A 23,287-nucleotide genomic window follows, 5' to 3' on the forward strand; every position below is an offset into this window, starting at 1 on the left:
ATCCTGGCGAGTCTAGGGTGATAGGGACATATCTTTTTTTTTTTTTTTTCTTTTTCTTTTTTTTCCGGAGCTGGGGACCGAACCCAGGGCCTTGCATTTGCTAGGCAAGCGCTCTACCACTGAGCTAAATCCCCAACCCCGAGTACGTTTATTGAGTAAGAAACTTTTGTGGATCCGGGAGGAGTTAGGAGTTGTGGGTAAATTTGATCATAACACATTGAGTGAAATTCTCAAAAAAAAAAAAAAACTGTTTAAAAACAAACTTTAACTTTTTTAGGACATGAGGATGGTTTTGTTTTTTTAGGACATTTCTTGGTCTGGCCTTGTGCTGGGAACTGTTTTTAAACCAGCTGTTTAAAACAAAACAAAACAGTAGCACTTCACCCTTCTGATTTGCATTATGTGCTCTATGGGGGAGCTCTAGACACCGCCAGCATCGCCAGTGTATCTACTACTCAGAGTGGGGGTGGGGGAGCCTGTGACAGCCAGACCTCCAGGAGCAGGAACACGGTGGTTCCAGTTACCAGTGACAACAATGCATATTTTTGTGCTTTCAGTGTTTGGTTCTGGGAGTTGCCCAGGGCCTCACACACGCTAAGCCACACCCCGATGCTGAGCCCCACCCCCAGTCCCGTATTACTTATAAAACATTCAAAAAGGATCCTCTTCTGCATGCCTACATTTGAATAATTTTCACTATGCATTTCCTGCTATAATTGAAAATTTAATTTCACAGTTAAGAGAGTATTGTCCAGATATCAGTTTCCTTGTGGCCTTGCTAAGAGTGGACAGCTGGCAATAGGAATCATTTTAGCTGGGGAGGTGTCTTATTGGTAAAGTCCTTACTCTGCAAATAGGAGATCCTAGTTTCAGATCCCCAGCACCCACATAAAAAACTGAGTGTAGTAGTGGGTGCCTGAATTCCTGGTGCTGGAAGGCAGAGTAGGAGGTGGCTTGAGGCATGCTGGCAACCACGATACCGGAATCTGTGACTCAACTGATAGTGGTCACAACTGTAATCATAAGTGTAATTGCACCAATGTGGAAAGTAATTAAGGAAAATACTAAACATGGACCTCTGACCTCAATATGCATGTGTACATGCACACACACATGCATGCACGTACGCACGCGGGCACACACGTGTGCACACACACATACACTTCATGTCTGTTCCTTGAGGCACGCAGTGAGTTTGCTGTGAGTTCCCTCGGGGCTTCTGTGGTGCTTCTTTCGACATACCTGACCTATTCTGCTCTCTACATGTCTCCCTCGCTGCAGAGGAAACTGCCAGCTGACTCTAAGGTTCTGGAAGCCTCGGATCTGGTGTACACAGTCAGTGCCCATGAGTACTGGCAGCAGGCCCTCCTTACTGAGGAAGAAAGTGGTAATTTCTATTTTTTAACCTCAACCACTAACATTTGAAAGAATAAGCTTGGCACGCTAAGCATCCTGCTCTAGAATTTTTCTTGCCATAGCAAAGTTTCATTCCCACTTAACTACAGTTTCTAATCCTATTAGCATGTATTATGTGCTATGTGTGTATGTGTGTGTATAATTTTTTCCTCCTTGCATTGTTGCGTGTCTGAGACCAAAATTTTTCTCTCATCCAAATTTTACCAGAGTTAGTAAAAGTCAAGGCATTGGGTTCTCATTTCCTTGGTGTATTGCTTGTGATTCTTCAATTACCCATAGTTAACAAATGTATTTTGGATGTATGTCTGTAAGGCAGAGAAATTAGAAGGCCATGATTCCTTTCTCTGCATAATTTTGAGTCTAAATGAGGAGCAAATAATCCCCCATGTGCAAAGATGAAAGGGAAAACCAGACTTAAGAGTATGTTGGCCCTGAGCACAAAGGAAAGCTGAGAATCCTGAGGCCCATGTGTGTCCGAGGGCTCTTGGTATTTAGATGAGGGTTCAAGTTGGGTTTTGGCCTAAAACTAACAGAGATTATGTCTACACAGATGTATACATGGGTGAATGAATGGTGCTTAAGGAGCAGAAGTATGACACGTTCCCCAAATCAGGATTGTCACAAATGTTTCAACATTATTTGTGCTGGTTTTAAATTCCAGAGATCCCCAAGTTAAGAGAATATATTAGGAAAAGGCTCTTGGACAAGAAGAGGAGGCTGGTGACCAAGTACGTCACTGAAGCCTTTGGCCTATTGCTTCTCACAGACACTTTCAACTCTGAGGAAAACCTGCTGGTAAGGAAGGCCCCTGGGCTGTCCCACACTCTGCCTGCGCAGCTGTTAAGTTAGAAAAGCCCCTGGGTTGTCTTACATTCTGCCCGCACAGGTGTAAGTTAGGAAGACACCCCCTCCCCCCGGGCTGTCTCATACTCTGCCCGCACAGGTATAAGTTAGGAAGACCACTGGGCTGTCCTACACTCTGCCTGAGCAGGTGTAAGTTAGGAAGACCCCTAGGCTGTTCCACACTCTGCCTGCACAGGTGTAAGTTAGGAAGGCCCCTGGGTTGTCTTACATTCTGCCTGCACAGGTGTAAGTTAGGAAGACACCCCCGATCCCCAACCCCCGGCTGTCTCACACTCTGCCTGAGCAGGTGTAAGTTAGGAAGACCCCTGGGTTGTCCCACACTCTGCCTGAGCAGGTGTAAGTTAGGAAGACCCCTGGGCTGCCCCACACTCTGCCTGCGCAGATGTAAGTTAGGAAGGCCCCTGGGTTCTCTTACATTCTTCCTGGGTAGGTGTTATAGTTAACTCAGTTTTGACACACCTGGGAAGACAAAACCTCAACTATGGAAGTGCCTCCATCAGACTTTCCGGTTGGTATGTCTGGTGGAGGGATTTTCTTGATGTAGGGAGGTATCAGCCTACTGTGGGCATTTCCGTCCCTGGGCGGGTAAGCATAGGCTGTATAAGAAAGGTAGCGTTGTAAGCCAGATGGAGCAAACTAGGCTGCCACATTCCTTCAATGTCTCTGCTACAGTTTCTGCCTTGAATTCCTGCCTCAGCTTCCCTTCGTGATGGACCGTAACCTTTAATATAAATAAATTGTTTCCTTCTCTGACTGGTCATGATTATCGCAGGAGACGATGACAAACCTGGATAATAGGGCATCCCCCTTTTACACACCAGAAAGTTGACTTAGGATATCTTGAAAAGCCTTTAGAGTCTAGAAGAAAATGACAACAAAAAGATGAAAAAACGTAACATTTAGGTAAAAGAGAAAGGAAGACTTTACCTGGACAGATGTATTGAAAGGAAACTGTGACAGTACTTGGATATTTGGCATTTCTCCTGAGACTTGAACAAGATGGGATGTGTTTAAATGATGACTGGGATTACTTGGCTTATAGACAATCTAGTGGGCTACAGACAAGCCTTTATTGTCTCAGAGATGATCCTTACAGTCCAAAAGATTCCTTCATCTGCCTGTGGATTTCCTTTGTGTCCTGGTACACTGCAAAGTCCATGTTCCAATGCAAGGAAAGGAAGGGGGCTTTGGAGGTTAGAGAGATTGTGAGGACACAGAGGCAGATAACAACTACTGATTTACTCTAGATGAAGGCTGCTAGGCAGGTACCGTGGCACACACAGACACATGTGTAAACTGGCTCACAGACCACATGGAGGTAGACTGACTGATGAACATGGAATGACAAAGGCAAAGATTTGGGCTTCTGACCTCAAGGTCATATTCATATAGAATCACACAGAAGAAAAATTCTGCCCCAAATAATTATATAATGGATTATATATGATTTATGGGTTCCAGATATCCAGGTATCAGCCATTTTGTGCTGACTCTTTGCCCCCTGGATGTCCATGCTTTAGCTAATTCATACAAGATATCCATGTTAGTGCCATGTTGTGTAAACCTTAACTGGCCCTTGGTGGCTTCTTTTCCCAAGTTGCTCTCAGAATCTCAGTCTGTATTAATTACTTTCCTTGTTGCTGTTATAAAACACCCATCAGGGAAAAACAACCAAACGAACGAACCAACCTTAGGAAGGTTTATTTTGCTCACAGTTCAGGGCACAGTCTGCCATGGTGGTGGGCTGCTTGCAGCTCAGCTTGATCACATTCTGGGGACCAAATAGGTAACAGGGAGCTCTGAGAAGATGGGAGGCTATCCTATAGCTCTTAAGGTCCACTTCTGATGACGTAGGATCCTGTGTGTATCACCTAGGCCCCATGTCCAAAGGGTTCCACAGTCTCCCCAAACAGTGCCACCAGGTGGAGATGAGTGGTTCACACACACAGGCCTGTCGGGGAACATTTCACATTTGAACGTAACAGAAGTGGAGTAACACCATGAAGGGAAGGGGATTGGTGTAGAGGCATTTTGGCAAATTTAAACATTTGTCTTCCCAGTCTAGAATGCAGACCTGTGGAATGTCTATTTAAAATTATGTTTCGTCACAGAAATGGACAGGTTTCTCTTTAATAAGATGACTTCCCTCACCCCAACAGTGAAGACTGCCAAAATAAAGAGTTGGAGACGTAGGGAGAAAAATAAGTCCCTACACCCAATTGCTAACTACACTGTTTCTTTCTAAGAGACTGAGTATTCAGGCATCAGCAAGACTGTATATGAAAACAGAACCCAGACTCACACCCTACTGTAAAGTGTCAGCAAAGCAGCCCCTACCACCATACCCCACCCAGGAAGCCAGTCTTCTGTCTCCAAGTCTGAAGACTCGCACAGGAGATCAGACTGCTATCTCTGGTAACAATCTGGATAGTTGGACAATAACTTCTGTAGCAGTTCCAAGTGGCCAGGGCTTGATGACTAATTTCCCTAACTAGCCAGAGAAAGCCAATTATGAATCTTTAACTAAGCACAGGGAGAGGGGTTCCATCAGTAGTAGTTCTGAGTAGACAGCATTTGCTTTTCTCACTTGGTTGATCTTTGTCTATTTCCATACTTAGGTTTGTCTATCAGATCTACAGGATCAAGTCATCTGACTTTTTTTTTTTTTTTAACTGGGAAAGAGAGGGACTAAGTAGGCTCTTGGGAAAGGTTCTGGAGCTGGTCCAGACCTGGGGAAACTAAGGCAGGGATGAGCCTGACAGGTGACAAGATGGCAGAGACAGGAAATCCAACCTCAATGTGGAAATAAGCAGGGCAGAAAGTTGGCCAATGACTGATTTGAAAGAGCCTATAGAGGGGATTGGACGCGGCTGCCTTTGTCTCTTTGTCATTTTTCTTTGACTGTGTTTTGTTTTGGCTGCATGAGATAAAACACAGCAAAGCTCCTGGCATCCAAGACTCTTTTTCTTTTCTGATTTGACTGATGTCCTCCGAAACGGCTGGGGAAGGGTTTGACCTTCCAGTTTCCTTGAAAAAGCTCTGCGGGGTGAAGTCTGCCTTTTTGCCCAACACAAGATTGCTTTTGGAAGTGCCTGTGGAAAATGAATCAAACGTGATGCTGTGGGTGGGTGGTTTGTTTTACAAACACAAGGACAAGGTATTTTGGGAAATGTCCCGTCCCTGTTTGCTGGTCTTTGCCCACTCTGGGGTGCAGCCCCTTGGCTCATCCTTACCTTCAAACCTAAGCCATGCAACACCCAGGAGCAGAGGCTGATGAGACTGTCCCTGAGGGAGGTCTGAAGGAATCACAGTGGCTTTCCTCAAAATTCCTTGGCCTCCGATATTGGTCTTAGTTCTTTGATGGAAAATTGGAAGACAAGTTCTGTCTGTGCCTTTGGATTCCTGAACAAGAAAGAAACCAACTTTCATCGTTTTCTTGTCAAGTTTGTGTTTCTAACACAAAGTTTGGATGGGGGAAGGGGGTGATTGGTGATTTTAAATGAAGTAACTAATTCTAGGATAATAGGAAGTTGGCTATGACATTTCACTGTTGAATGAGCCCTGGACTCCCATAGGAAGTCCCAGTTTCTCTCTTACTGTTCCTTACATCTAACATGTTTCAGCAGGAATTTGTTCTCAGAAAATGCATTCTTACCAACCTTTGTTGTTGTGTGAACCTTTCAGTATGTCTCTTCATGAACAGACATGGACATCTCCTCCACACCTAGGCCCTGTCATTATCATTGTGTTAGAAGGTCCCTAGCACCACCTATGCAGTCCATTGCTGCATAAACCATTGTCATGTAATGCATGCCTGGGCATGTTCTTCCTCCTCACTCTGCAGCATTCTTCTGAGAAAATGGGATCATGGCCTTATTCATGTGCTCTTACAGCTCCGCTGTTCAAAGGTTCAGAGAGGATCAGTTCACTTGGAGGCTAAGTAGGAATGCAGAATCTTAGCCCTTCAGATTTTCAGACTGAAGTCTGAGAAATACTACCCTCGAAAACTGCTTTGTGTAACTCAAAGACCCTTAAATGTTTGTCGGTTCAGATGGCATTGAGAAAACGTGTTTTCTTTTAAAACTCTGTTATGTTTATTTTGGTATGTGTTAACTATACATGCTGTTTCATTATGATTTCCCACATATGTATTATGGTCATAGTCACCCCCATGCCCTGTCTTGTCTCTACCCTCTCCTGTGCCCTGGAAACTTTGTTCTCAAAATAACTGAATTATTATTTAGTAAAAAAAAAAAAATGAAAGATTTCTGTGGTATGAAGAGAAACCAGAGTATAGACAATTATTCAGACTTGCTTCCCCAAATAGCCTGCTGGACCTTACACTCCAAATAAGTTGCAACAGGCATTTTTCGTTCTATTTCCCATACTAAGAAATTCAAGGAGATCTGTGCACTGAGGGTACCTTCTGGGGACAATAAGGATAATTCACTCTGGGTAAACTGCAGGCTGAAGCTTGTTTGTGCTTGTTTGTGCTGGCGAAGGGTTTCCACAGGAGCAGAGTTTAGGGATTCTGATGCTCCTGTGACCTTGTCCCTAGACTGAACAGCTGAGCATGGGTGGCCTGCGGCAATTCGTGGAGGAGAAGATGGAGCTGTTGGAGAAGGCCATTGAGCAGTGCTTTGCTCGAATAGAACAGCCCCTGCGGACGGGGGTCCAGGTGGCCAGGGCATCCTACCGCCGCATCCTCGGGGCATGCCTGGTGGTGAGTAGCCTACTCAAGGGGACACACCTCTGTTCTGCAGCTTGGTCTCCAAATGAGTCTCCCACTATCTCCTTACTCTCTAGAAAGAGCTTGAAGAAAGCTAGGCATGACTGCTTACATCTATAACCTTACCACTCTGGGGGATGGCTGTGAGTTTCAGGCTAGCCTGGGCTACGTAGTAAGTTCCCAACTAATCTGGGGGAATACAGAATGAACCTCTATCTCCAAAACCCCAAATCAAGATCAATCAATCAGTCAGTCAACCAACCAACCAATCAAGCAAGCAAACGAAAGATAGTAGGGAAGACTGAAAGTTCTGTGTAGGAAATCCTCTGTATGAGAGGTGTCTGCCTGTGGCTTTTTGGGACCAGTGAAGTCTGCAGTTCAGCAGAGGCAGGGCTGGGCTTCTGGGTTTTAGTCTCATCGTTTGAGAGTGAGTTCTACTGCACACCCTGAGCAAGGCACAAACCATTCAGTATTTCAAGCCTGTTTAGAGATTTCTTGATCGTCTATTCTGTAGAATTACCTATATGGCCTAAACATCTCCTGGCTTTGGTATCATTATCAATTCTATTAGAAAGAGGGAGCAGCACCCTGCAGGCCCCTTGCTAGGCACAAACAGTTGTATCTATCAACCAGTTGTATGTGGTTTCTCAAAGATGGCGCTGTAAGTACAGGTGGAATTCTGCAAGACTAAGGTTCTGTCATATCGCACAGGCAGCCATGACAAGGTATTACAGACACAAGGGATGACTTGAGCAACAGGTACAGCTCAGGAAGCTGGAAGTTTTGGGTCAGGTGTTAGCAGTGTTTGGTGAGGTCCATTTCCTTGACCTGGAGACAGTGGCCTGCTCATAGTGCTTTTATACCCCCGCCCCCCCCTCTCTCTCTCTCTCTCTGTGTGTGTGTGTGTGTGTGTGTGTGTGTGTGTGTGTGTGTGATGTACTCCTAGTATCTCTCTCATAAGGACACCTAACCTATTGAGTTTGGGCTTCACTTTTGTGACCTCACTTAGCCTTAATGGCTTCCTTAAATAAGATCTCTAAATACAGTAACATTGGTTCTTAGGACTTTAACACCTAGGCTTTGGAAGGATGACAACATAACTGATGGTTCGGTCCATTAAGGAGTGGTGGTGACCTATCCACGTGGCAGGATGAGATGGGAGACTCGGATAATATGTTGTCGTATCTGTTTTTAAAATGACTTTGAATGTTGGGACATTAACAATAAAATATGTGGCAAGACCATGAGCCTCCTATGTAAAGAGGCCTCAGCAAACACTGCCAACATGTGACCCTGAACTTCTATCACCCAGCTGTGGCAAAAAGCCAGCATACTGTGCCAGCTAGGACCCTTGGAAACATATTCTCCTACCTTATTCAGGTAACTCTAACACCAGTCAAACCTGATTAGCCCAAGGAAAAGTCCTGGGCCTGCAGCATTAGCCAAACCCTCCCCAAAGGAGAGATGATAGGCATTTACTCTTGTTTTAAGTCCCCCGTCTCAGTACATTCAGGCACTCTGTTTCCTAGCAAGGTTTCTATTTCTTTGTAGAATAAGTCAGGTTGTAAGAGGTAAGTGACTGAATAGTGCTAGCAGATAAAGTCATGCGGGAAAGGCACCTCCTTCAGACACACTGTTTGCAGAAAAAGAAGGTTGCCAGCCACCTGCAGACCTCAGCAACAGTCCACCCCACCATGGCCCCTTCTATTAGTCTTTCAGTGACTTTTTCTCTGTGATGTACACCTAGCTGATAAACAATGTTCCTTTGTGGTCAGAAATTAGGGCAGTCACATACCATCACCGTCTTTTATTTAACATGGTGAAATCACCTAAAGGTCTAAAACCGAGAGAGTTGGTAAAGTGAATTATTCTGAATCTGTACCTCATGCGTTATTTTTCCTGAGGCTGTGAAGCAAGTTAATGGAGAAGAGGCTCGTCTTGGCTCACGGTTTAGAGAGCACAGTCCAGCATGGGAAGGAAGACGTGGGGCTAGCACATCTCTTTTGATGATGGTGGTGGGAGCTTGCAGTGTGGCTTTTTCACACCTTGATGGATCAGGAACCAGAAGCAGATATCACTTTGGAGTGATCCATTTTTGTTAGCTTGGCTACATGTCTGAGAGGTTGTACAACCTCCTCAGATAACACCACCTGCTGAAGGCCAAGTGTTCAAACAAGTGAGCCTGTTAGGGCTGTTGCACATGCAAAGAATATGCAATACATGGTGACTAAAACACTTTTGCAATGTATTTGATATTATGCCATATAATATCATCTATTATATCATACTATGCAGCTATTCTCTTAAAATAAATCATTGTTTAAAGCTCGTGGTGTCCTCTACTGTACTTTTAGCAAACACACTTTTATTGTCTGTTATTGATCACTATCGTATTTCATTAAATATTCAACAAAATTTGTACTCTTCCTTAGGGATTTTAAGACATATGCTTACTGTTAGTTCATTTTTTTTCAACTTATGCCATGATTGCTTATTTTACAAATAACTGTCATTCATTCCTTGAATCACTCACTGTAAGAGGCAGACATAAAGATGGGCAAGATCTGGGACTGAGCTCAGCAAGCAAATTAGAAGCTGGCATTAGAGGCTAGCATTAGAGGCTGGCATTAGAGGCTGACATTAGAGGCTGGCATTAGAGGCTAACATTAGAGGCTGGCATTAGAGGCTGGCATTAGAGGCTGGCATTAGAGGCTGGCATTAGAGACTGGCATTAGAGGCTGGCATTAGAGGCTGACATTAGAGGCTGGCATTAGAGACTGACATTAGAAGCTAACATTAGAGGCTGGCAGTAGAGGCTGACATTAGAGGTTGACATTAGAGGCTGGCATTAGAGGCTGGCATTAGAGGCTGGCATTAGAGTCTGACATTAGAGACTGACAATAGAGACTGGCAAGGGAGGAGACTGCAAATCAAAGTTTGTCTGGAAAGGTGAATTAATATATTGGTGTCAAAATACTTGGTAATACAAACTTAAGGAAGGGAGGGCTTTGTTTGGCTCACAGTTTGAGGGTACAACCCATCATGGCAGGGAAGGCGTGGCTGCAGGAGTGTGAGGCAGCTGGTCACATTGAATCTGCAGCCAAGCAGAGAGACATGGATGCTGGTGTCCTGCTTGCCTTCTCCTTTGTGTTTGTTCTGAGACCACAGTTGATAGAATGGTGTCACCCACATTTAGTGCTGATCTTCCCACCTTAGTTAACTCAATCTAGAGTTATATTAAGCATGCTCAGAGTTTTGTGTCCTTAGTGATTCTAGATTCTATCGAATTGATGATCAGTATGAATCATCAGAGTTTGTGATTGATGTGAGCCTGAGACCCTTTGGAAGCCCAGGCAGGAGTTTCCAGTCACCCTAGAGATTCGACCATGATTGGTCAGTGGCTTAAGGACATGTTTAAAGACTAAGTTGTCTCTATTTCCACTCCATAGTTCCTAGTAATGGCCTTTGACCAGTGACAATGAGAATTTGACCCTATGGCTTTCTAGTTAATTCCCACTGACTTGCTAATTTATTGTTTAATTGTCTAGAGGAGCAGAGGAAACCAAGGTTTTCACCAGACCCTGAAAGCTGTTTGCCTGAAAAATGGCGTCTATGCCTCCAGGACTCTGGCCAGAATCGACCTGAATGAAGCCCTGTCTCAGCCCATCTATGACCAGATCGACCCTGTATTCGGAGGCATTTTTAGGTAAAGAATCTTTCATCTTACTCTCTCATTAATACACATCTGTGGGACATCAAGCCAGTCTCAGATTTAGGAATTTATTTTTTTGGCTCTGGAAGTGTAAAGAGTAGCTGGTTATTTGAGATGGAAAGCTTAGCTTCTGGCAAAACACAAAAGCCATCTTGGTTTGGTTTACTTAAAAATTTCCCATGGTGACCTGGAGTACAGATGGAGATGTTTCTTCCAGACTAATATTATGATTACCATTATTTTTCAAATATCTCCTACATGCAGCAGGGGATTCGTTTTCTTAGGGATCTGAGCCCTGAGACAGGGTATTTTGATTGGAGAGTGTGGAATAAAACAAGCACCAGGCTTTCAGAACTTTCCCTGAGTGTGAAAAGAAAGCGGTCCCGGGAGGATGCTGTCTGCTTCTGCTGTGTGCATGCTCCTGAACGAGTTGTAGGCATGGTCCCTTCCCCCTGCCCATTCATCCCCTGACCTTTAACTCTTTCCTCCATCAACAGAAATATGCTCCCCAGATTCCCAGTACAGCATTCTGTCCCCGAACATCCCTACCAGTCTTTAAACGTTGAGTCATTCCATACCATCTCCTACACCACCCCATCACAGAGACTTAGAACAGCTTTCAGTACAGCCAACTCTGTGGTGCTGATAGGCATGTGTTTGCATTGTCAAATGCTTCTTGAACTCTACAGAGTGGCTTTGGTCCTTTACACACAAACAGGCAGACCATGAAGAACTGTCACCATTTCATGGAAAAACTCAAGGATTCAAAGCCAAGGGTCTCTTCTCTGTAGCCTGCTGCTTCTTCTTTCTCAGATATTCTGAAGGGGATAACCTCTTCTTTTCACTCCCCTTCATCCCTCCCACCCTGAAGGCTCAAAGCCCCACCTTCCCTGATGCAGGCACTAGCAGTTGACAGTGAGTTTTAAGGTGAGCCTGGCCTTTGCTTCTTATTAGTTGTGTTATCTCTTGCATTCCAACCCTCCCCTCTGTACCCCAATTTTCTCGTCTATGACAGACACCATCACACTGACTACATAGGCCTTGAGGCCAAAAACCTTGAATAGCCCAGTGCCTGGCACACTATGGGGATCCGATGACTGCTAGCTTGCATCAGCTTTTCTCTTTAAAACAATAGAGGGTAATCAGCTTGCCTCATGCTCACCTTGTCTGTACAGTCGCCACCATGGTCACTTAACCTACTATACTGCTTTCTTCTGTAGGGATGGGAAGCCCACTGCCCCTGCTCTGATGCAGCACATAGATGCTTTCAAGCAGTCCCTGGAGAAGAGAATGGCAGAGATTGGGGTTAGAAGTGGCTGGAAACATGATGGCTACAAGAGAAGCTTCCTGATCCAGGAGGTATGTTCCTCAGAGAGGATGGCGAAGAGGAGCCATGGAGGGATAGGGATGGGAGAAGAGGTCCTAAAGCCACCATGGAGGCAGAGGACACCGAGGTAAGCTTTGTTCCATGGAGAAGCAATGAATAGGAGCACCCAAGGTGGTAAAGTACCTCAGACCCCAGAATATTCACAGAATACTTAAGTGTATAAAAATGTGCATCCCATAATAAGATGGTCATTTGCTGCTCCATCATTTCTGCCAGTTTCATGAAGGAGCCAAAGAAGCAAAGCTTAAAGTCAGCCTTTATTATTATTACTATCATCATCATCATCATCATCATCATCATCATCATCATCATCATCACCACCACCACTACCACCACCACCACCACCACCACCATCATCACCATCATTATCATCATTGTTGCTATTCCTATTATCATCATTATTACTTTAGGTCATTTGCTAGCGTTGACAACTCCAGGCTCTTGTCTGTGACTCACTTTCTTCCAGGCCTAGCTGGAATCACATGGCTATACTAGGAATCACACTGGCATCCCTGGTCATCTCAAAGGCTTCCTAGATGTATGCTCTAGTTAGGATGACTTACGGGGTGGGTGGTTTGTAGAGTCTAGGTTCTATGGGACTCCTTTAGGGAATAACAATCCTCTGGGTAGAGCCCTTACGCACGAGGAGCTGGCAGCTGGCCGTGACATGAGGGTAGCTGTATGAGTTACTCTCCCCCATCAAATCCCAACAGGGCAAGTTAAGGAATGAAGGGTTTATCTTGGCTCACAGTCTGAGGGTGCAGTCCACTGAGGGGAAGTGATGGAGGCAGCTACTCACATTACACCCACATTCAGGAAGCAGTGGGTGCTGAATATGGGTTGTAAACTTGTTTTTTGTTGTTGTTGTTGGTTTTTTTTTTTTTTTTTTTGGTGTAGTCTGGGACACCACTCAGTGGAGTTGTGCTACCCACATTCGATATATGACTTATATAGATCAGCTAGTATATAGATCATATAGATATGACCCCTCACAGACATGCCCAGAGACTTGTTTCCTGGGTTATTCTAGATCTGGTGGAGTCAACAATATTTGTAATCACAACAGTTGAGCCTAACGTGAGGCAGGGGAATGGGGTATTGTGCAGATAGGCACACCCGAGTACTTCTGTCAGAGGAACCATCCCAAATGGCCTCGTGTTAACATGCCTTCTCAGATAAGTGCCATCCTGGGAAGCCTGGAGAGCCACATCCTCCGAAGGAAGAGGAAGATCTATGAGTCTGTCACCAGCTCCATCCAAAATGACCTGAAGCCCTGCTATGAAGGTGGTCCCCAGGGAGGCACTTCCACTTCCTGGGTTTCTGGAACCCTCCATTTTCTATTAGCCTCCTGCTCTGCTTGCTTCTTTGTAAGAATTCACCTTTCCAATCAACTTCTGGTGACGCTCTCAACCTACATGTTGAAACAATTGCCAGGGCACAGGAATCGAGGGATGTCGTTTATCTACTTGTCGCCTGAGCCCCTGGGCTGTAGCTTAGGAAGAAGTTTTTCTGCACCTTTTTTAAATGCTCAGGGATCAACCCTCAGGCTCTTTTTGAGTTAGGGAGTGATGTCTGTAACCTGCTTGATTCAGTCAGTCCTTAGGTTTTCTGAATGGTAGTTAATCTAAATCTCGGGTGTCATTATTCAACATGTATGTATATGTCCATGTACAGGTGCTTTCCTGCTTGCTTGCTTGCCTGGTTTTTCTTCTGATACCACAGATTTCTCACCAAGTCCTGGCTGTCATGTGGCTGTGGCTAACTTTCTTTTCTTGGTCAGAGGCAGCTCAGATCACTGGCAAGAAAGCATGTGAGAGAATGAAGGACGCCATCAGGAGAGGGGTGGAGCGGCAGGTGGCCGAAGGCTTGTTTGAGAGGGCCCAAGAGAGGATGTGGCACCAGTTTCGACAACTGAAGGTATTCTGCATCTGCAGGGGGACGTCCAGCCCTGGGGAGGAGAGGTGGGAAGCCGGTACAGGACAAATAGTGGACAGCTGGACCGGGAAGAGCTGGGTACCCTCTGCACCGGGCCTAGCATATGGCCACAGTGCTCAGCGTCTCTTCTTCCCTACCACCAAGCACTGGTGCTGTGTCACAGGACTGTGACTTTAGAAACACAGCTCCTTCTGCTCTTTCCTGTGCCATCCCTCTCTGCAAAGTCATCCACAGAGCGTAAGACCGTAAGAGTTAGGTGGGTGTTCCCATCTTTATGGTCACCTAGCATGTCTGTGAGGTTGGTACCATTGTTGTATCCTCTCTATGCATTCTTTTTAATAAGGAAGATGGCTTAGCTCCATACAATTTTGATAAGCAAATGTCAGAATATGACCATAGGTCAGTGGGTAGTAGGACCTGGCACAGATTCAAGTTTGAGTCCACTTGTTTCTGGAATGGTTCCTAAAAGTCCTCTTGTACCTAAGTGTATGTGGGCAATTTCGTCTTGGTTTTAGGTCTCTTAGTTTGCTACCTTCTCCCTCCCAAGTGATAGAAGATCTTCATCTTAGTCTAGCCCCTCCCCAGCCATATGAGGCTCCCAAGGTGTCTGCCACTGTTCAGGCTTGGCTGACCTCTGTCCTGCCCACCAGAGGAAGCTAGCTAGTGGCAGCATCCCATAACTCTTCACTGACCTCCCTGAGTGGGATGGTGGATCCTGTTTCTTCCTGACTCCACCTACTTCAGGTTTAGAAACCCGTCTCTGCTGTATAAAGCGTGGAGCTTCCTTCCCTTGGACTAGGTGAGAGCTATCTTGCTTATTAGCAGCTGTTTGAGTCCAGTCAGTTAACATTGTATCACAGTCCAGAACCAACTTCCACTGAGTGTGTAGGAATTGTGTCAGAAGGTGCCCAATGAAACAGTGCCACCAAAAAGGGACCAGCACACTAGCCATGTGTACATGTGAGTGCAAAAAAGAAACAGAAAGGAAAGAACATGACTGCTCCTAAGTATGGTTTGGGAGGAAGTATGTTACAGACGTGGGAGAGCATAGGCAGAGGCAGGGACATCTGGGAGAGTCCACAGTGGTCATGACCCTGAGCCATGTGAGGAGAAGGAGAAGGAGAAGGAGAAGGAGGGGAACCAGCAACAAGGTGGCCCAAAGGAGAGTAGACAAATAGATCAGGTAAAGTAATTGGATTATATAGGGAAGGGTAGCTTGGGGAAGGACAACCTAGCCCCTGGGCTGAAGAACTTAGGGCAGGGGGAGAAGTATGCCAGCCAGGAGGGCCCTGAGGCATTGCCAGTAGATAGCGACTCAGGACTCATGCAGTAGGGGCTGAGGGATGCTGGGAGAACCTTGCATCCAGGTTCACTTTGTTACATAGACATTTCAGCCATTTGTCCAGGGTTTAACCTGTAGCTTAAATCCCAGAAATGTACATAGATAATAATGGGCAAGATCATCATGTGCCTCCTCCCCCAATCTTTTTCAAAATCAAGATTATTAGTCAACCTTTAATTATTTAAATATTTTTTTATTCTACACAATGAATGGAATTTTGTTTTCTACACATTCAATGTGAGAAGAGTTCCTAATGTTTAAAACTGACCTCTGGGCTGATGAGATGGCTCAGCAAGTAGAGACACTTGCTGCCAAGCCTGGCGACCTGAGTTCAATTCCCAGGACCTACCTAGTGAGAGGAGAGAACTGACTCCTGCAAGTTGCCCTCCAATTCCATCTGTGTGCCAGGGCATGTACCACCTACCTGTGGAACGAGCTACCCAGCTAGCTAAGTGAGTAACTAAAAACAAAAGCAGATGGATTCCTTTACAGTGTTCTTACAGGCTAAAGAGCAAAATACTATTCTACTCACTGAATTGATGAATCTCTGCTAAACTGATCAACTGGGAGGCTTGCAGCTTTGTCTCCAATGAGGTAACTGCATCTGGTTTTAGGAGTTACAGCTTTCCCACTGTCTGATCTTACGGAGAATGATGCTGAGGCCAACTGAGCTTAATTAACTCTTCAAGGTAGAGGCCCTTGTTCCAGCATTGAAAAAGAGGAATAAGGGCAGGAAATGGGGAGAGCTGGCCTCAGAAGTTGAGTACACCATGGAGTCTTGGTGTTTGCCGTGGGAGACAAGAAACAGAAGAGGGAAGAAACTTATTCTAGGTGCTCAAAGGGTTGAGAGTAGCAAGAAGACATTTTTCAGGCCTTAGGGAAGAATCAGTCCTATCAAACAAGATATGCTGCTTGGAGCAATGGTAACAGACACCAACTCTGGACTCAAGCAGTAGAGGACTGTGGGTAATGATGCTGCATCGCTTCCTTAGCTCCAGATTCAGTTGGCCAACCTTCAAAAGATAGCCTGCCATGCATTCTCACAGGCAAGAAAGAGCTGCAGAGCCAGTGGGACTGCTGTCCTCTGTCCTTCTGCTAAAACTTCTGGGGTCATTAGCACACTCCCAAATGCTTCAACCTGACTTTATTCTTGGGCAACCAGATTCTGGGTCATCTCCATCTAAGGGACCAAGTGAGGTTCATTTTATATAACTCACTTTCCCTCAGGTTCTTCACCCTAACTGATCTGATGTTCTTGTCATGCAGCCTGGAATCACTGAGAAGGTCAAAGGCAGCATCACTACCATGTTAACCCTTGCTGCACCCCAGGGAGATGGACTCTACAAGGAGCTGGCTGGTAAATAGTAAAATTGTTCAATGAAAGGCAACTGTGTAGTAATCCCTGGTTGAATTTAAAGATATCAGAATGAGGCCAGGGAAGTAGTTCAGCAGTTGGGAGCATTGGCTGCTTTCCTAGAAGACCTGGGTACAACTCCCAGCACCCACGTGGCAGCTCACATCCACCGGTATCTCTAGTCTCAGGAGATCTGATGTCCTCTTTTTGACCCCCATAGTACTGCCCACATACGCTACCCACATATGCAGGCAAATCAAAAATATACATAAAAATGCATAATAAAAAATTAAAGACAAAAGATATCAAGGTGAGGATTTTTTGGACAAGTTCTGCAGACAATGACTGTAACTGTCACACCCACCAGCAAAGACAAGTACTTCAACTTGGTGGGTGCCATCTTGTGTAATTCTCCCAAGTCCTCTGAAATACTAGCTGGTGCTCCATCTTTCAGATGCAGAAAAAGAGACTCAGCCTAGGTAAGCTCACTCCCAGGTTTCCGTAGCTGGCAACTGGTAACCCACCATCTGGTTTCCACAACCCTTTCTTCCCAGTTGCTACCTCTTTAGAAAGGATTCCATCTCCTGATGATAGAGGAAAAAGATTCTCCTGATATACCAAGACCCTGAGAATGTGGCATTACCCCATCCCTGCCCACAACTGCATTGAGCGCTCCACCCTCCTAGGGCTTTTAAAAGGGTAGGCTCCTTTTAAGAGTGACCTCCCCAGAGCCATGCTGAAATAAGTCTTCAGCTGACAAAGACACTGTATGGCTTGATTGTGTTATTTGTAAAACAAGGGGATAGGATTATCCGATGATTCTAGATTTTACAAGTGACAGGGTTGCTGAGGGTTTCATCATGAGGAATTCTTGAGAGGATATTGAGTGCACATGTATGTTTGCTTCTCTGCAGATGTCCGGAATGAACAGAAAGAGATGGAAAAGCTCCACAGAAGCCTGAGGGAGGTCGCTGAAAACGCACAACTGCGGAGGGGCATGCAAGATTTCCTCCTGCGAATGTCCCCCAGCAAAGCAGGCCCCCACGGAACAAAGCTTTAGTTTAGGGAGGAGGGGCTTAGATGTAAAGAGATAAAAACAGGCCTGAGGCCAAAGAACCAGAATTATTGCTAATTTTTTTTGAAACAGAATAAAAACCATTCCTCATTATTTGGAATTTCTATATAACACAAAACTGCTACATCATTATTTCTGGTATCATAGCCAAAAGCAAAAAATAAACAAAAACCAACAAAAAATTGTTTTCCAGAGTGGACTCTTAAGCTATAAGGACAAGAATCTTATAAATCACTGAAGACAATTATACACACATTTGAAATGTCAAGTAGAAAGTTACAAAGTTCAGCCTTAGGTACCAGGTTCTATTTCCTACTTCACTAGTGATGAGACTTTGAGAAAGAGACAATATTGCCCCCCTGCAAATAAACCCGAGACCAAGGTATTTAGTTACTTTACTGTGGCTGTGATACAATACACTGGGACAAGCAACTGAAGGGTTTTATGTTCAGAGTTAAAGAGTCCATCATGGCAGGGGACCGATGGCCAGAGGAGTGCGAAGTCCTGCTCACGTCACCTGCAATCAAAAAGCAGAGAGATAAACACTGGTGCTCGGTTCCCCTCTAAACAGAAGTCAGTTGGACCCCTATGTGTGCTTTGTTGGTAGGTATTTTAAAGAAAATTCCACTTCATATTGACAGCTATACAACTGGAATATAGGTGTTTTTAACTTGTCAGTTTGTTAATCCTTCAATTCTGCAGTCTTGAAGAATGGTAGTTTATTTGAAAAAAATCATTTTTTATGTATATGGACGTTTTGTCTGCATGTATTTATGTGCATCATGTATGTACCTGGTGCCTATGGAGGATAGAAGGGGACATTGTATCACCTAGAATCAGAATCACAGATGATAGTGAGCTATTATTTGGGAGTGGGAATCAAACTCGGATCCTTTTCACGAGCAACCAGTCCTCTTAACCATATTCCCAGCACCCAAGAATGGTATTCTTAAAGGCTGGTTGCTGTGTAGGAGCTGAAACAAAACTGTTGAACTTTGTTTTCAAATTCTGTTACAGTAAAAGACCAGGAAACATTTTGGAGAAGCTAAAAACTAGCCAGTGATCTTCTTAAGATGGTTCAGCATGGACCGTAAAACCATGATGGATTTATTCTTCTAGGCAAGGCCAAAGATATTACATTTGAGGAAAGATTCCTGCTATTAATATGCTTTTCCTGTTACTATTAAATATATATAACAATTGCTAGATATTAGACTACGCTTTTGAGCAGATTTCTGCAGAACAATGAAGATGTACTGTCTTGTAGTGATGCTATAAAAACAAATAGATGGTTTCTTAATTCTTAATGATGATGCTATAAGAATTCCCCAAATTATACTAGTAATTAGTAAGCCCTTTATGATAGGACTGCTATTAAAATGCCAATTCTTGCCCTCACAGACCCTCTGCTCCCTCAGCCATCTTCAAGAGAGAACCAGAACCTGTAGCAGTGAAATCCATTATTTTATCTAATGCAAAAAAAAAAAAAAAAAAAAGCAGGTCTTTTGTCTTTTCTCTTTTAGAAATTCTCCTTCTTCAGCTCCTAAGTTCTGTAACTTCATATGTATAGCACCACATCTGGCTTATCTTGTACTGTGAATGCATTTTTAAAGACCAGTGCGAGAGAGGAGGGACAGGAGGAGGAGAGAGTGAGAAGCCATGGCAGGTGACGTTAAGATTCTGCTCTGTGTATTTACAGGTTGTTATCAATGTTCCTAAGGGATGGATGGTACCAGGCTTTGTATGTTTAAGTGGGCAAATATATCTTACCAACTGGGTCAAAAAAAAAAAGACCAGTGCATGATTTAATACTATTAGGTGTTTTCAAAATACTTGTTTTCAGGTTAAGCAGATATTCTAAATGTTGACACCTCTCATCACACATACCACAAACTCTTATTTCTTAATACCTTCAGCAGTTTCATCAGGAAAGGCCTGAAGTAGTTAGAAGCTGTGAAAACAAATTTAATACATTTTTTGTTTTCCCCTAAAGGTTCATCTCTTTATTGACCACAGATACTAATAGTAGTTTGAAGTAAAAGTTTCTTTTTCAAGAAAGCATCCATTCTATAATCACATATAATCAATATATTTATTCATCACTTTAAGTAAAATGGACTTCATAAAAACAGTATCAAATTAAGTTTGACATTCATTTCCAGGAGTGCTTTTCTCTGAAGTAGCAGAAGTGCTTCACCTGTGTTACATAAAGAAACTTTTTTTAAGGTTGTAAGCTCATGTTAGTGAAAAAGGCAACAATGTGAGTGTAATTTGGGGTCAATGTCTTAATGTAGCTTGTGGCCACTGCCTTAATTGCTAAGTTGCTAGTCAGATATAGGCAGTTCCACTCTCTTTTTCTTGTACATTTTTGGTGAAAATGTTAGTCTGGAAAAGAGGACAAATGAATCCCCTTTGGTCCTTTGTTTTTACTTCTGCATATTGCAAGCATAGTCAGATTATATTATATAGAGTAACATAATACTACAATTATATAATATTATTTTAAGGCAGAGTATGATAAGTTAGAGACATAAACCCCAAAGCAACCATGAAGGGAAAAGAGCAATATATCTAGTAAGCTATTAAAGGAAATAAACAGAAACTATAAGATGTTCAAATAACACAGCAAATGTGGGGAGATAGAAAAAAAACAAATGTCACAAGCAAAAACAAAGTAACCAAATGATAGAATTAAAACCTAATTATATAATCATGATAAATGTAAATGTTATTAAAAATTTATTTAAAAGCAGAGACTATTAGATAAATATTAAAGATGTCTACAAGAAATCCAATTTAATGTAAAAGTACAAATAAGTTGAAAGTTTAAATATCAAGATTTTTTTATTGCAAGTTCATAATACTAAAAGGCACAACAATATGGGATTAGCTTGTGGTCACTGTCTTGAGTGTAGATGGGGTCACTGCCCTTGTTACTATTAAGGTTGTTATTAATATCAGGCCAGTAAATTTAAGGAGAGGAATATTATTAGGCATAAAAAGGCTTATCATATAGTGATGAAGTGGGTAACCTGTCAAGAGTACATAAAGATTCTACTTATATAGCTAATGAATCGTCACAATACAGAAAGCAAAACTTATTAAAACTAAAGGAAGAAATGGCTAAATCTACAATTATAGTTGGAAATCTCAACACTCTCTCTTGATAACTGGTAGAACAAGTGGAGAAGCACGGCAAGAACATGTAAGGCTTGAGGACTTGTCACTCAGCTTTGCTCACTAAGACATAAAACATCACATTCCATATCAAAGTGACATGCAATTCTAGTAGACATTGAGCATTGTTGAACAGACATCTATGGAGTGATAATATAAATCTCAGGAAATTTTAAAGAGTGGAAGACATGTAGACTATATTTTTGACCACAGTAAAAAGTTAGAAATCAATAACAGAAATCTGGAAAAAAAATCTCCAAATGTTTTAGAAACTAAATAATATACTTCTCAGTAATCCACAGGCCAAGTAAGCTTGTGGGCGAATCTAAGGTTTACCTCTTCCTTCTCCGCCTTAGTTCTTCTCGATTAAAATGATTTCACGGTATCCGAAGCCAAGGGTAACGCTAGCCAGAACTTTCACACCGTAGCAGGCACTGGCATTAGGGTTATTACCCACCTTAAAATGCAACAAGGAGCTGTCAGCCACGAGGTGGGATCCTCTAGCAGACTGGGACAAACAGGAAGATATGGGACATAAGGAGGCATATGGACATCTAAGAAAGAATTTCAGACTGATTTGACAACCAAGTGGCTCAAGGAGATTCTGAAATAGGGACAGGGAAGTCATGATATGGGTGGCTGGCTTAAAAGGTTAATATCATATTTTAAGAAATCTGGTATTATCTCTTCAGGTAAAGGGTGATTGATTAGCAGAGCCAGGGTACAAGACTGGGGTCCAGAAAGCATCGCAATTTTAGAGGAGACCAGGAGATGGCTCTATGAGACAGGCAGAGGTAAGCCAGAAGAAACAACGCTTTTTCAGGAAAGAGGGGTGATGTCTGTAAACCCATATCACATCTATGAATGGCAGGGAATGAGGGCATGTGGGGAGCACTGATCTGTGGCCTCTGCCTGCCAAGCCACACCCCTGGATATGCACAGCTGAGGAAAACCTTGGTCTTCAGCACTGGAGAGTACATATACAAAGCCTCTCAGGCCTCTCTCCTCTACAACAGTCATGTTCTCAATGTCAAGAGGTGAAAAGGTTGTGCCTGTGATTAATCAAGAGTCAAAAAAAAATTTTGCATTGGTAAGAGAGAGAACAAGGGGCTGGAGAGATGGCTCAGTTGTGATGAGCACTGGCTGCCCTTCCAGAGGCCCTGGGTTCAAGTCCCAGCAACCACATGGTGACTCACAACCATCTATAATAGGATCTGATGCCCTCTTCTGGCATGAACTATATATGCACACAGAAAACTCATGACATACATAAATAAAGTTATAAAGAAAGAGAGGGAGAGAACAATGACGAGTGTCATACCTCATGCCACCACTCACCCCTTTACCTGGAATAGTGAGCACTTGCTTTGGAGAGTAAATGTCTGTCTGTCTCTGTCTCTGTCTCTCTCTGTCTCTCTGTCTCTCTGTCTCTCTCTCTCTCTCTCGCCATAAAGCGTCATTAGTTCTTTCTACACTGTGGGAAACTTGAGAGGTTTTAGACACAAAAGCACACAGGGTTTTTTTAATCAACTACTCTTGGGTGTGATGAAGTTATCCACAGTTATGGTTTGGATGTAAAATGCCCCTCACATGCACACCTGATTGAACACCTTTTGCTGTTTTGGGGAGTTTGGGGTGTTTGGTTTGGGGGAGGTTATGGAAACTTTGAGATGTTGGGCCTATCTGGGAGAAACAAGTTATTAGGGGACAGGGCCTTGGGGATGATTGCCTGACCACTATGTCTGGTTGACCTTTCTCAGCTTCTTGTTATGTTGAGATATGAGTGGACAGCTGTCACCAGCTCTGGCCACCATAGTCATCTGCCCACCATGCCCTCTCATTATGATGAATTGTATCATCTCAAACCATGAGCCAAAATAAATCTCTTCTCCCTTAATTGCTTCTTGTCAGCTACTTCGTCACAGAGAAGAGAGAATAACCAATGTATGGGCCTTTAGCCAGTCCTTTACATTGTCAGGGAGTCTTGCTTGAGCGCAGGTTCTACCTTAGAGGTCTGAGAGGAAGGGCAATGCAGCCTTGCTACTGGTCTGAGGTCTTCACTCTGGGTCTTTCAGTGTGACAGTTATTAATGTTGATTGTCAGTTTGACAGAATCTAGAGTCATGCCGGGGAAAGCCTGTGTCCCTGAAGGAGTTTCTAGAGTGAGTTAACTAAAGAAAGGAGAGTCATCACCAATGCTGTGGCACCATTCCATGGGCTGGGGATCTGAGCCGAGCAAAGAAGAGTAGGGAGATGAGCATCAGCATTCACCTTTCTGCTTCCTGATGGTGGACACA

At 43.7% G+C, this 23,287-nt stretch overlaps 1 protein-coding gene across 2 annotated transcripts in view; it reads left to right on the top strand.

Annotated features, from left to right (window-relative positions):
* Nuggc (nuclear GTPase, germinal center associated) overlaps positions 1-19,290 on the top strand; it is a 45,122-nt gene extending 25,832 nt beyond the window's left edge. Inside the window, exons 12-20 of one of the 2 annotated variants that reach the window (XM_087585282.1) lie at positions 1,282-1,387; positions 2,078-2,211; positions 6,839-7,003; positions 10,558-10,715; positions 11,942-12,080; positions 13,284-13,392; positions 13,889-14,025; positions 16,652-16,742; positions 17,654-19,290. In XM_087585282.1, the coding sequence (XP_087441408.1) occupies positions 1,282-1,387; positions 2,078-2,211; positions 6,839-7,003; positions 10,558-10,715; positions 11,942-12,080; positions 13,284-13,392; positions 13,889-14,025; positions 16,652-16,742; positions 17,654-17,799 (1,185 nt within the window). In that variant the 3' untranslated portion in view covers positions 17,800-19,290. 2 annotated transcript variants of the gene reach the window in all.
* The last annotated feature ends 3,997 nt before the right edge of the window (positions 19,291-23,287 follow it).

Source organism: Rattus norvegicus, chromosome 15 (genome assembly GCF_021556685.1).
Source record: "Rattus norvegicus strain SHRSP/BbbUtx chromosome 15, alternate assembly SHRSP_T2T, whole genome shotgun sequence".
Classification (NCBI taxonomy): domain Eukaryota; kingdom Metazoa; phylum Chordata; class Mammalia; order Rodentia; family Muridae; genus Rattus; species Rattus norvegicus.